A 14,941-nucleotide genomic window follows, 5' to 3' on the forward strand; every position below is an offset into this window, starting at 1 on the left:
CAAAAAAAGGATAATTTTTGGAACAATTATTGTCAAAAAGTCATGACTTCTTCCATATATGCTGCATGGGTATAAGCGCTGACACTGCATACATGTGCCTCCAAACAGGGATATTTGTAACACGACAGTTAAACATAATGTCCTTTCCACAGGCAGCATGTATCAGACACTGGCTGTATGATATCAGCCAGTATGTTTGCCTGACTAGTCTCCCAGGCAGCTCGGTCACTGAGCACTTTCTCCCTGCCCGTTACCCTGGAGTGACAGATCTCTCCCTATATGCAGGTAGAAACCTGTCAATCATAGGGGAGCGGGCAGGGAGAAGCCGCCCGGGACCCTACTGTCCGTCTAGTCTGTTGTTTGGCTCGGTCCCAAGTGGCATTTAAAGTATGTTTTTCTGTAAAACACCGTAGCATTATAGACTCAAACATACCTGGCTAAAATCATACCACCAATGTTTGATACATGCTGTCCGTGGTTTCCTTTAACCCCTTCATGACCAGAGCTTTTTTCGCTTTTGCATTTTTGTTTTTCGCTCCCCTCCTTTCCAGAGCAATAACTTTTTGATTTTTCCCTCAATATAGCCATGTAAGGGCTTATCTTTTGCGGGACGAGTTGTACTTTTGAATGACATCATTACTTTTACCATGTCGTGTACTAGAAAATGGGGAAAAAATTCCAAGTCCAGTGAAATTCGTAGACACCAAACATGTCTAGGTTCTTTTTTATCTATGCGGTGAAAAAAAATTCCAAACTTTGCTAAAAAGAAGAAAAAAAGAGGCTATTTTCCGTTACCTGTAGCGTCTCCATTTTTCATGACCTCATGTTGGGTGAGGGCTTGTTTTTTGCGTGCCGAGCTGACATTTTTATTATTCAATTTTGATGCAGATACAATCTTTTGATCGTCCGTTATTGCATTTTAGTGCAATGTGGTGGCGAACAAAAGAACGTAATTCTGGCATTTTGACTTTTTGTTATCGCTACACCGTTTAGTGATCAGGTTAATCCTTTTTTTTATTGATAGATTGGGCGATTCTGAACACAGCGATACCAAATATGTGTAGGTTTGATTTTTTTTTATTATTGTTTCATTTTGAATGGGGCAAAAGGGGGGTGATTTGAACTTTTATATATTTTTTTTTTTTTTATATATTTTTAAAAACATTTCTTTAACTTTTGGCGTGCTTCAATAGTCTCCATAGGAGACTAGAAGCTGCCATAGCCCGATCGGCTCTGCTACATAGAGGCGATGATCAGATAACCTGTATGTAGCAGAATACCTCACTTGCTATGAGAGCCGACCACCGGGCAGCGCTCACAGTACGCCAGCAGTAACAACCATAGAGGTCTCCAGGAGAACTCTGGTTGTCATGCCAACCCATCGGTGACCTGCGATCACATACTAGTACTAGTACGGCGCTGGTCATGAAGGGGTTAAACAGCAACAACAAGACTGATATCATCAACCAAAGTATCATTGTAATCAGTATAACGGTGCCAACCTGACACTGTCTGTAGGGTACTCTGCACAATCCTGCTGACAGGTTCCCTTTAGCTTCTATTGTAAACCGCTCAGCCCATTCAGTAGGTTCTATAATCCCAACTACCTCTGGGCATTGCATATATTCTCATGTATATTTTAGATAGGTTACAAACTAGATACATTCTGTAGCTTTTATTGTAAGTAGAATATATATGTAAGTTGGAACAGGGCTGGTAATAGAAAAAAAATAAAAACAAACTAATACTCATCGCTGACTGCTTAGGCTACCCTGCTGCTCACCACCTGCCATCCGGTCCTCTTCTTTCCAACATCATGTGCCACATCTCAGGCCTTTTCGCTATAGACCAGGATTTCAGGCCTCCTCCAGGCCTCAGAGGTTACTGCACGGCATAAGGTCATGACCATCATAAGGCCGTGACCTCGGGACCCGGGCATGGCCGAAAGCCTTGTAGATGTACCTCGCGATGGTGGAAAGAAGAGTACCAGATGGTGAGCAGTGGGAAAGCCAGAGAGGTAAGTATTATTTATTCATTTATTTTTATTTTTTTAATACTCAACTTGGTCCTCTTATTTCCGTTGTCTGGCACCGCCACGTCTCTAGCCTCCTCACTATAGGCCAGGGCTTCCGGCCTTGTGTAGGCTGGAGCTTACTGCGCGTCATACGTTTGCGATGACGACGTGACCTTATGATGCAGTGAGCTCAGGCCTAGACATGATGAGAAGTTCTGGTCTGTAGTAAAGAGGCCAATAACATGTGTCGGGCATCTCCACAGGCTCCCCCACCATACGGCCATTTAGGTATTGCTCTGCCGGGTCTTTTTTGGTTTATTGGCAGCTTCTTTAAACATTTTGGCACCCTGCCCGCTCATTTTTTGCTGGTCATGGCTCCATTTAGTCGGTCATGTTCTATTGTAGAAATGGGTTATCTCTATTATTGAAGCTCTCATTATTTGTTTGGCCCGTTTTTGAGCACTGATATTACTCTCCGGCTTGTTCATTTTCATTCCATTGCATGCACATGTTCTCATTTGTTACTCCTTGTGTGTACCATTATTGATCATTTGTGCCATATTACTGAGGTATAAGTGTTTTATTCATGTGACAATGTACCTTTCACAAGTTGTTTAGCTATCTGTGTTTACATGTATGCATGTTATCTTCTAGCCTTTTATGCATCTTGATACTTTGGCATATGGGAGAGGGGCCTTTTGGCTTTATTATGAGCCATCTGAGTTATCAATATGTCATGTTAATGACTTTAAATGTTTTTATGGTACTGGTCTGTTTTGTATTCTATCAATAAAATTCTGTATTTGTTTGTGGTGATCTCTGGTATTGCTTCGCAGCTTTTTCTTTTGTTAGTATACTCACCCGCTCCTGGCGCGGTCCCTGGTTCCCCGGCAGCTTCTTACTGTATTGAGCTGTCACATGGTACAGCTCATTACAGTAATGAATATGCGGCTCCACCCCTATGGGAGTGGAGTGGGGTCCATATTCATTACTGTAATGAGCGGTACCATGTGACCGCTCACTACAGAAAGAAGCTGCTGGCGCCGGGGAACCAGGGACCGCGCCAGGAGTGGATGAGTATTATTAGACAGCTGCTGCTCCACCTCCCCTGCCGACCCCTGGGTATGACTCGACTATAAGCCGAGAGGGGCAATTACAGCCTAAAAAAATGGGCTGAAATTCTCGGCATATACTCGAGTATATACGGTAGATAGATGATAGATAATAGATAGATAGATAATACCAAGCCCGATGTTTAGTATATCTATGTATCTATAGATATATCTATCTATAAATATATCTATAGATAGATTATCCATATATACATAATCGTCTAAGGGTCTGTTTGTCTGTAACGGAAATCCCGCGTCGCTGATTGGTCGCGGGCGGCTGGCGTGACAAATCAGCGATATTGCAGCAGGATTTAAACACTGCTTTGTAAATAAACTACTTGTAGGATCGCTACTTCCAACAGGTGGCGCTATAGAGTTAAGTCCTCTTTTTCCCAGAAGAGGCAATTTGCATAAATGAACTACATACATATTCTAGAATACCCAATGCGTTAGAATCGGGCCACCATCTAGTAGATATGTAATAGCAAGGCCGATGTTTTAATGAACGTTTAATTGAAAAAAAAAAACGGGAAGAAAAATGGCGTGGGCTCCCGCGCAATCTTCTGCGCCAGAATGGGAAAGCCGACGGCCGGGGGCCAATATTTGTAGCCTGGGAAGGGTGTAATACCCATGGCCCTTCTCTAGGCTATGAATATCAGTCTGCAGCTGTCTGCGTAGCCTTTACTGGCTACTAAATTAGGGGGACCCCCCAAAAAATGACGTGGGGTCCCCCTATATTTTATAGCCAGAAAGGCTACGCAGACAGCTGCAGGCTGATGTTCATAGTCCAGAGAGGGGCCATGGTTACAAATACCAGCCCCCAGCCACCCCAGAAATGGCGCATCTGAAAGATGCTCCAATTCCAGCACTTAGCCCCTCTCTTCCCACTCCCCTGTAGCGGTGGGATATGGGGTAATAAGGGGTTAATGTCACCTTGCTATTATTAGGTGACATTAGGCCCGGTTAATAATGGAGAGGCGTCAATAAGACACCTATCCATTACTAATCCTATAGTAGTGAAAGAGTTAAAAATAAAAAGACACAGCCAGAAAAAAAGTATTTTAATATTCTTAATTTCACCATACTTACATACTTGATCACCTGCAAAAAATTTAAAATAATAAACCAACCGTGTACTACCTTTCCGCCGTAGTCCAATTAATAACGAGTGTCCCACGACGATCTCCCCTATAGAACAGTGACATCAGGTGATGTCACTGCTCTATAAGCCCTCCAGTGACACACTGACAGGAGACAATGGCTCCTGCAGTGCATCACTGAAGAGGTTACCTAGTTCAGGGTGTCACTTTATGGCAAAGCTGCATGGGAATTTTCCCAAACAGCAGTGCCACAAGTGAGAGTAGGGACTATATCTCACAGAGGCAGAGGAATACATTGCTGAAGGATACCTTCCTTCATTGTATTCCTGGAGCCCCTGGAGAGCGGTCACATCAGCTGATGTGGCTGCTCTCCACGGGAGATTGTCGTGGGACACTCCTTTTAATTGGATTTCTGCGGATCAGGGAGTATATTGTTTGTTTATTACTTTTATATTTTTTACAGGTGACAATGGCTTCGGGGATCAAGGTGACAAGGTGATGGTGAGTATGTACTCTGTGTTATATATACTGTATGTCTATATGTATGTATTGTATGTAATGTATGTATGTACTGTATGTCTATATGTATGTTGTATGTAGTGTGTGTGTGTGTTGTATGGTGTATGTTGTATGTACTGTATGGTGTATGTTGTATGTACTGTATGTTGCATGGTCCATGTGTGTCGTATGTCGCTGGTGCATATTGTATGTCGCATGTTGTATGTTGCATGTCGTATGTTGCATGGTGCATGTTGTATGTCGCATGGTGCATGTTGTATGTCGCATGGTGTATGTTGTATGTCGCATGTTGCATGTCGCATTGTGCATGTTGTATGTCTCATGGTGCATGGCACATGTATGTCGCATGGTGCATGTTGTATGTTGCATGTCGCATGTTGTATGTTAGATGTCACATGTCACATGGTACATGTAGGTTACATGTCACATGGTACATGTAGGTTGCATGTCACATGGTGCATGTTGTATGTCACATGTTGCATGTCGCATGGTGCATGTAGTATGGTGCTTGTATGTTGCATGGTGCATGTTGTATGTTAGATGTCACATGTCACATGGTACATGTTGTATGTTGCATGTCACATCCTGCATGTTGTATGTCACATGTTGCATGTCGCATGGTGCATGTAGTATGGTGCTTGTATGTTGCATGGTGCATGTTGTATGTTGCATGTCGTATGTCGCATGGTGCATGTTGTATGTCCTATGTTGCATGTTGCATGGTGTATGTTGTATGGTGTATGTTGTGTGCTGTACGTGCACACAGTCTAGACGAGTCCGGCTCTGCTACATCTGGATGCCTGACATCCAGATGTATCAGATAGAATGAACTCCGACACTGAAAATTACTCTAGATGCAGTAAAGTTTTTTATTCATGCCTTTTTCAAGGCTAGGAACGGCTTGAATAGTATATGTCAGCGTGCTCCATTTATATATATATCTTTTCATAGTGGGACCTGATATAGCTTTACCAAGGAGGACACTATCGACTTGTTAAGTATTTACTCTATCTTTTTCCACCCAATCACTGTTAATCACTATATAATAATAAGGATAAAATGGACACCAACGTGGTGATCCCTCTCATTTGCCCTATTTCCTTCATATTTGGGGTATTGCTTATTCTGTTTTCTTTTCCCACGTATCGGGTTTTGATATGGGAACTATACTAAAAGGGATCTGGTGATGCTATTAGATAAGTTTTGGTTTTTATGTTTTTCATGTTAATATATATTATGACAATAGTCTATTGTTGTCTTGCAGAATCAGACATAACTTGAAAAAGGCATACTAGCCGAAACGTTGTATAAAGGTGTCTGTACACAAATTTTTTTCATGAATAAAAAACTTTACTGCATATAGACTAATTTTGGGTGCCGGAGTTCATCCTATCTGATAGATTTATTTTTTCTGCTGAGCACCTACATAACTGTGAGCACCCCCTATCCAGTGACATCCAGATGTAGCAGAGCCTGTAGATGATCGCTGGAGATAACTCTCCAGCGATCACCTACACTGCAGTGTTCTCACAGTCAGCTGATCAGCTGATTGTGAGAACCAGACTAGTGACCGGAGATAACCACGGTCACGTGCACGGCAGTTCTCGCAATAAGATAAGTTATCGCGAGAACTGCAGTGGACGAGGGACTTCCGGGGGCGGGACAGGTGAGCCGGCTGACATGCGTAGTAAGCTGCGTTTACCCAGTTAGTACGTATGTGACTAATTATTAGATGCGGTTTTACCGCATCTAATGATTGTCTATGGTAAATTTACGGCGCGGCGACGGAGCGGCGACGCATTGTAAACAGACATGCTGCGTTCTGAAAAGACGTGCCGCATGTCCTTTTAATCGGGTCTGCCGCCTGTGTGTTTTACCGCATAGTGGAGACGGGATTTCTTAAAATCCCCTCCACTATGCTGTAACATCTGAACGCTGCGGGTTTGACGCTGCGGCACTACACAGCGTCAAACACGCAGCGTTTCCTGAATGTGGAAACATACCCTAAAGGTTATGTATTACTGGATATTTAATAGCTTTAACCTAATTACATTATTCTTCTTTTACATTCAGCGTGAAGGTCAAGTAGAAGCTGGAATCAGAAGTACTACTATGTATGTAAGTCAGCAATCAAGTTCAGATGACACTAACACGGTAAGCTTATATAGAAATGTCTTCCTCTCTCAGCTATGTTATTTCATATCAGTAATGCTGAATACAATTCTCAACTGTAATGACTGAAATAGAAGCTTTATTTCAATTGGAAATTCGTTGTTTTTCAAAGTTAAGCAATAACTCTCATTGGATACAACCTCCAGATGCGTGTTGCATCCACGCTCTATGTTGAAGTCTGTTACAGAGAGAGTTAAGCAAGAGCAAACTGCCAATGCAAATCTCCAATAGCTGCAGAAAACAAAGGACACTCATGAAACTCCACATGTATATTACATGGCACTTCTTTCTCATACTTAAAACACATAGCTTAGACTAATGGAGGTCATGCTTTGAAGTGATCCATAGAAAAATAATCTTTATTAAATGACAAGTTAACCCCTTAACGACCAGAGGTATTTTTGGTTTTGCATTTTCATTTTTTGCTCCCCTCCTTCCCAGAGCCATAACTTTTTTTTTACTTTTGGCATGCTTCAATAGTCTCCATGGGAGACTAGAAGCTACCATAACCCGATTGGCTCTGCTACATTCAGGTGATGATCAGATCACCTCTATGTAGCAGAATTGCTCACTTGCAATGAGCGCTGACCAACGCGCACCGCTCATAGCAATCTGGCAATGACAATCATAGAGGTCTGCTGGAGACCTCTGGTTGTCATACCAACCCATCGGCAACCCGCGGTCATGTGACACGGGCGCTGATGGGTGGGTTTTCTAGCGCGTTTGCTTGAAGCCCATGTTAAATGCCACTGTCAGAGTTTGACAGTCGCATTTAACTAGCTAACAGCCGCTGGTGGATTGCAATTCCACCCGTGGATGTTAGAGGCACATGTTAGCTGCTCAAAACAGGGGATGCTAGTGTGGCCACATAAATAAAATACAACAAAATATATGTTTATATATATATATATATATATATATATATATATATATATATATATATATATATATATACTAGCTGAAGAGCCCGGCGTTGCCTGGGCATAGTGAATATCTGTGGTTAGTTATAGCACCTCACTTCTCTCATTTTCCCATCACGCCTCTCATTTTCCCCCGCACATCTCTCATTTTCCCCCTCACATCTCTCATTTTCCCCCCTCACATCTCTCATTTTCCCACTCACTCCTTTTATTTTCCCCTCACTCCTCTCATTCCCCCCTAACACTTGTCATTTCGACCTCACATCTGTCATTTTCCGATCACTTCACTATTTTCCCTCACTCCTCTCATTTTGCACTCACACCTTTTCATTTTCACCTCACACCTCTCATTTTCTCCTCACACCTCTCATTTTCCCCTCAGTATATACATGTTTGTCATCTCCCTTATATATAGTATACACCTGTATGTCATCTCCTGTATTTAGTATATACCTGTATGTCATCTCCTCCTGTATATAGTATTTACCTGTATGTCATCTCCCCTGTAAATAGTATATACCTGCTATATGTCATCTCCTTTTGTATATTGTATATACCTATGTGTCATCTCCCCCTGTATATAGTATATACCTGTATGTCATCTCTTCTGTATATAGTATATACCTGTATGTCATCTTCTCCTATATATAGTATATACCTGTATGTCATCTCCCCTGTATATAGTATATACCTGCTGTATGTCATCTCCTCCTGTATATACCTATGTTTCTTCTCCTCCTGTATATAGTATATACCTGTATGTCATCTCCTCCTGTATATAGTATACACCTGTATGTCATCTCCTCCTATATATATAGTATATACCTGTATGTCATCTCCTCCTGTATATAGTATATACCTGTGTGTCATCTCCTCTTTTATATAGTATATACCTGTAAGTCATCTCCTCCTGTATATAGTGCAGTATATACGTGTCATCTCTTCCTATATATAGTATATATGTGTGTGTCATCTCCTCCTGTATATAGTATACACCTGTGTGTCATTTCCTCCTGTATATAGTATATACCTGTGTGTCATCTCCCCTGTATCTAGTATATACCTGTGTGTCATCTCCTCCTGTATATAGTATATATCTGTGTGTCATCTCCTGTATTATACCTCGTTCACACGTTATTTGGTCAGTATTTTTACCTCAGTATTTGTAAGCTAAATTGGCAGCCTGATAAATCCCCAGCCAACAGGAAGCCCTCCCCCCTGGCAGTATATATTAGCTCACACATACACATAATAGACAGATCATGTGACTGGCAGCTGCCGTATTTCCTATATGGTACATTTGTTGCTCTTGTAGTTTGTCTGCTTATTAATCAGATTTTTATTTTTGAAGGATAATACCAGACTTGTGTGTGTTTTAGGGCGAGTTTCATGTGTCAAGTTGTGTGTGTTGAGTTGCGTGTGGCGACATGCATGTAGCAACTTTTGTGAGATGAGTTTTGTGTGGCGACATGCGTGTAGCAACTTTTTGTGTGTCGAGTTGCATGTGACAGATTAGTGTAGCAAGTTGTGAGCAGCAAGTTTTGCGCATGGCGAGTTTTGCGTGTGGCGAGTTTTGCACGTGGTGAGTTTTATGTGTGGTGCGTTTTGAGTATGTGCAAGTTTTGTGTGAGGCAACTTTTGCATGTGTTGCAACTTTTGTGCATGTGGCAATTTTTCCGCGTGTGCAAGTTTTGCGTATGGTGAGTTTCCCATGAGGTGAGTTTTGCACGTGTGGCGAGTTTTGCATGTGGCGAGTTTTGCATGTGGCGAATTTTGCGCGTGGCGAGTTTTGAGTGGCGACTTTTGTGTTTCGACTTTTATGTAGCGAGGTTGGTGTATGTGTGGTGAAATGTGTGCTGAGGCTGGTATATGTGTTCAAGCACGTGGTAGTGTGTGGTGCATTTCGTGTGTGTTCATATCCCCGTGTGTGGTAAGTATCCCATGTCGGGGCCCCACCTTAACAACTGTATAGTATATACTCTTTGGCGCCATCGCTCTCATTCTTTAAGTTCCCCTTGTTCACATCTGGCAGCTGTCAATTTGCCTCCAACACTTTTCCTTTCACTTTTTCCCCATTATGTAGATAGGGGCAAAATTGTTTGGTTAATTGGACCGCGCGGGGTTAAAATTTCGCCTCACAACATAGCCTATGATGCTCTCGGGGTCCAGACGTGTGACTGTGCAAAATTTTGTGGCTGTAGCTGCGACGGTGCAGATGCCAATACCGGACATACACACACACACACACACATACACACACACACACACACACACACACACACACACACACACACACACACACACACACACACACACACACACTTTCAGCTTTATATGTTAGATATATATATATATATACTTATAAGTTGTATCAGAAAGTTATCCACAAATAAACAAAGTATCACAAAATGCTGTGCTCCTTCATTTAAATGTTCATCATGTTACGGATCTGCAACACAGGTCTAAGGTAGAAGGGCGAAAACTGACCCTGCACTATGACTAGGCTGAAACCCTACGATGGAGTGGGCGACCCATTCCTTGCGAATAGACCCACCGACGATCTCAAGCGAAGACCTATAGATAAGGGGAAGGGGTTCCCTAAAAGAACTAAGGAATGGGTACAAAAACGGGTCACCTCCTAATAGAAAACACAGAGAAGGCTGCAGAAACCAATGGAAAACAGAAACTAAGGCTAGCAGAACCAGAGGTACCAGCACTGCACAAATAGCACACACAGAACACAAAGCACCAAGCTAGATCTGAAGCACATTAACACTGTTGTCCAGCAAGGACTGGGAGGCAGGTGCTGGTTAATAAAGAGTGATACAAACACCTGACCCAAGACAAACCCAGCACCAGAGGAAAAAGTCTAGCAGCCAGAACTCCACAAGAAAATGGCGGATAGTCACAAGCTAAACAGATTCTAACAGTTTCTCCCCTTTAACGAGGATCCCCCGGATCCTCTAGGCCGGGCCTTATTCGGAAATCTCCTGTGAAAAGCCTTAATTAACCTTGAGGCTGAGACGTCCACAGCTTTCACCCAGGAATTGTCCTCGGGACCGAAACCCTTCCAGGACACAAGATACTGTAACCCTCCTCTATGCCACCTGGAATCAAGAATGCGTGAATTCTCAAACTCGCAGTCCTCATTAATTGGAGAAGCAGAGGGCATAGCCACCTTATCTGGCGTGTCAACCTTCTTCAGCAAAGATACATGAAAAACTGATTTAATTTTCCAGGATGAAGGAATGTCTAATCTCACCGCTGCCGAGTTGACAATGTGAACCACTTTGAGAGGTCCTGCAAACTTCGGCCCCAACTATTTAGATGGGATCTTCAAAAGCAGATTCCTAGAAGACAACCAAACCATGTCTCCAACAACAAACCCCACCTCCCTTCTTCTCTTGCTAAAATATTTCTTAGACCTCCTATTAGCCTGTTTAAGATTATGGCGCACACTGGTCCAAACCCTTTCCAAATTTCCAGAAAAACTCTCCTCCTCAGGCACCTTCGCCCCAATCCTAGAAAAAGGACCGAAAGATGGATTCTTCCCAGTACAACAAAAGAAATGAGAACACCCAGCCGAAGAAGACTGATTATTGAGAGCAAACTCAGCTAATGGTAGATATTCCGACCACATCTCCTGATTGTCTGCTACAAAACATCTCAAAAACTGCTCAACGTCCTGGTTCTTCTCTCGGTCTGTCCATTGGACTGCGGATGATAGCCTGACGAAAATGACAAATAAACCTTAAGTCTGTCACAAAAGGCATGCCAAAAGCAGCCACAAACTGTGGTCCCCTATCGGAGACAATGTCTGTGGGAACACCATGGAGTCTGACATTCTCCTTCACAAATGCCCTGGCAAGTGTCTTAGCGCAGGGTAATTTATTGAACGGGACCAGATGACACATCTTACTAAGCCGGTCCACAACAACCCAGATAACAGAAAAACCCTCAGAGACCGTCAGGTCGGTGATAAAATCCATTGCAAGATGCGTCCATGGAGAACTAGGAACCTCTAACGGGGAAAGCAACCTTGCCGCCGGAGCATGAGAAGCCTTAGACCTAGCGCACACGGTGCACTGACGCACCCACTTGATAATTTCTCTTAGCCACCCCGGCCATAAGAAACTCCGACAGATCGACTTTCTTGTTTCAGCTGTCCCTGGATGACCCGCCAAACAAGACTCATAGCATTCCGTAAAAAAAGCTCTCCTCAGGGCTTTAGGCACAAATAATTTCCCATACGGAGTGTTAGTTGGTGCCACATCATGGGCTTTAAGAATGTTATTTTCCAACTCAGAACCTAATGTTGCCACCGCCACCCCTCTCTGCAGAATAGATTCTTCCTTTTCAGTATTAACCGCTGGGGAGAAACTTTGAGACAAAGCATCAGCTTTAACATTTTTTGTCCCAGGGATATACACTCACTGGCCACTTTATTAGGTACACCTGTCCAACTTCTTGTTAACACTTAATTTCTAATCAGCCAATCACATGGCAGCAACTCAGTGCATTTAGGCATGTAGACATGGTCAAGACAATCTCCTGCAGTTCAAACCGAGCATCAGTATGGGGAAGAAAGGTGATTTGAGTGCCTTTGAACGTGGCATGGTTGTTGGTGCCAGAAGGGCTGGTCTGAGTATTTCAGAAACTGCTGATCTACTGGGATTTTCACGCACAACCATCTCTAGGGTTTACAGAGAATGGTCCAAAAAAGAAAAAAAATCCAGTGAGCGGCAGTTCTGTGGGCGGAAATGCCTTGTTGATGCCAGAGGTCAGAGGAGAATGGGCAGACTGGTTCGAGCTGATAGAAAGGCAACAGTGACTCAAATCGCCACCCGTTACAACCAAGGTAGGCCTAAGAGCATCTCTGAACGCACAGTGCGTCGAACTTTGAGGCAGATGGGCTACAGCAGCAGAAGACCACACCGGGTACCACTCCTTTCAGCTAAGAACAGGAAACTGAGGCTACAATTTGTACAAGCTCATCGAAATTGGACAGTAGAAGATTGGAAAAACGTTGCTTGGTCTGATGAGTCTCGATTTCTGCTGCGACATTCGGATGGTAGGGTCAGAATTTGGCGTAAACAACATGAAAGCATGGATCCATCCTGCCTTGTATGGAGCATCTTTGGGATGTGCAGCCGACAAATCTGCGGCAACTGTGTGATGCCATCATGTCAATATGGACCAAAATCTCTGAGGAATGCTTCCAGCACCTTGTTGAATCTATGCCACGAAGAATTGAGGCAGTTCTGAAGGCAAAAGGGGTCCAACCCGTTACTAGCATGGTGTACCTAATAAAGTGGCCGGTGAGTGTATGTCACAGAGAAATGGAACTGGGCAAAAAACAATGCCCACCTAGCTTGACGGGTATTCAAACGTTTAGCAGCATCCAGATAGATCAAGTTCTTATGATCAATAAAGACTTGTATAGGATGTCTAGCGCCCTCCAAATAATGTTGCCAATGCTCAAACGCAAGCTTAATAGCCAGCAATTCTCGGTTCCCAACATCGTAGTTGAGCTCCGCCTCTGAAAATTTCTTAGAAAAGAAAGCACAGGGATGCACCCCATCCTCTCCCTCCTGGGACAGAACAGCCCCCACGTCTACTGATGAGGCATCCACCTCTACCAGAAAGGGCTTAGTCTCATCTGCCTGGATCAAAACAGGAGCAGAGCTAAACCTCTCCTTGAGATGCTCAAAAACCTTAACAGCCTCAGGGGACCATTGGACAGTATTGGAACCCTTCTTAGTATGAGCAGTAAGAGGTTTTGCAATAACAGAAAAATTCTTTATGAATTTTCTAAAATAATTAGCAAACCCCCAAAATCTCTGAATCGACTTCAAGCATTCAGGCCTAGGCCACTCCAATACCACCTGAACCTTCACCGGGTCCATCTCAAAACCATCACTGGAAACAAAGTAACCAAAAAAATAATTTTCTGTACCGCAAACTCGCATTTCTCCAGTTTAGCAAAGAGTGTGTTTTCTCTCAGAATCTGCAGAACCTCACGGACTCTCTGCCAATGCGACTCCAGATCGTGCGAATAGATCAAAATATCATCCAAATAAACAATCACACTCCTTCTGATCAACGGCCTCAGGATGTCGTTAATGAAATTTTGAAAGGACGCCGGAGCATTTGTAAGGCCGAAAGGCATAACTAGACACTCAAAATGACCTTAAAGACTGTATTAAAGACTGTCTTCCATTCATCGCCTTCTTTAACCCGCAGCAAATTATATGCCCCACGGAGATCAATCTTAGAGAACCACTTGGCTCCATCTAATTGGTTAAACAAATCCGGAATTAGCGTCAAGGGGTAAGGATTGCGCACAGTGATCTTATTAATCTCCCTGAAATCCAGACACGGCCTAAGACCCCCATTTTTTTTTTTTTACAAAAAAGAACCCCACAGCCACAGGGGACTTAGAGGGTCTTATATGACCTGCAGCAAGACTAGTCTGCAGGTATTCCTTTAAGGCCTCCCTCTCTGGAATCATCAGATTTTCATGTTTGTATTGAATACTAGCACTAGTCTATTTGCACTTTAAATGTAATCCTCCTGAGTATAGTAAATCAAACCTGCCTGATGAACATTTAAATGAAGGAGCACAGCATTTCACGATACTTTGTCTATTTGTGGATAAGTTTCTGATACTTTGGGATTGTCCAATATATCAACTTCATTCTCTGTACCTTCATATCTTTATATATATATATATATATATATATATATATATATATATATATATATATACACACATATATTTTGTTGTAATTTATGTGGCCACACTAGCGTCCCCTGTTGGACATTTTTGCTTTTTTAAAGAATTTTTAAACTTGTCATTTAATAAAGATTATTTTTTATGGATCACTTCAAAGCTTGACCTCCATTAGTCTAAGCTATGTGTTCTAAGTATTGAAAATAGAGGGTCCGGAGAAGTTTTTTTTCTTTATTGAGACCACACACAAAAGCAATTAGCCCACAGGGATCAGAGAGTTAGATTAGTAAAACATGAAATCTTAGTTATACTCAGTTTGTGCAGCTCTCTCTGCTTTACACAATACTGTCCTCGTGTCACAGCATGTTCAA

General features: G+C 42.7%; 1 protein-coding gene across 1 annotated transcript in view; it reads left to right on the forward strand.

Moving 5' to 3' along the window:
- Nucleotides 1-14,941, forward strand: part of ERCC6L2 (ERCC excision repair 6 like 2) — a 169,646-nt gene that overhangs the window by 97,685 nt on the left and 57,020 nt on the right. Inside the window, exon 15 of the mRNA XM_077299632.1 lies at nucleotides 6,819-6,899. Coding sequence (XP_077155747.1) covers nucleotides 6,819-6,899 — 81 coding nt within the window. The remainder of the gene's footprint in view (nucleotides 1-6,818; nucleotides 6,900-14,941) is intronic.

This window comes from Ranitomeya variabilis, chromosome 1 (assembly GCF_051348905.1).
Source record: "Ranitomeya variabilis isolate aRanVar5 chromosome 1, aRanVar5.hap1, whole genome shotgun sequence".
NCBI lineage: Eukaryota > Metazoa > Chordata > Amphibia > Anura > Dendrobatidae > Ranitomeya > Ranitomeya variabilis.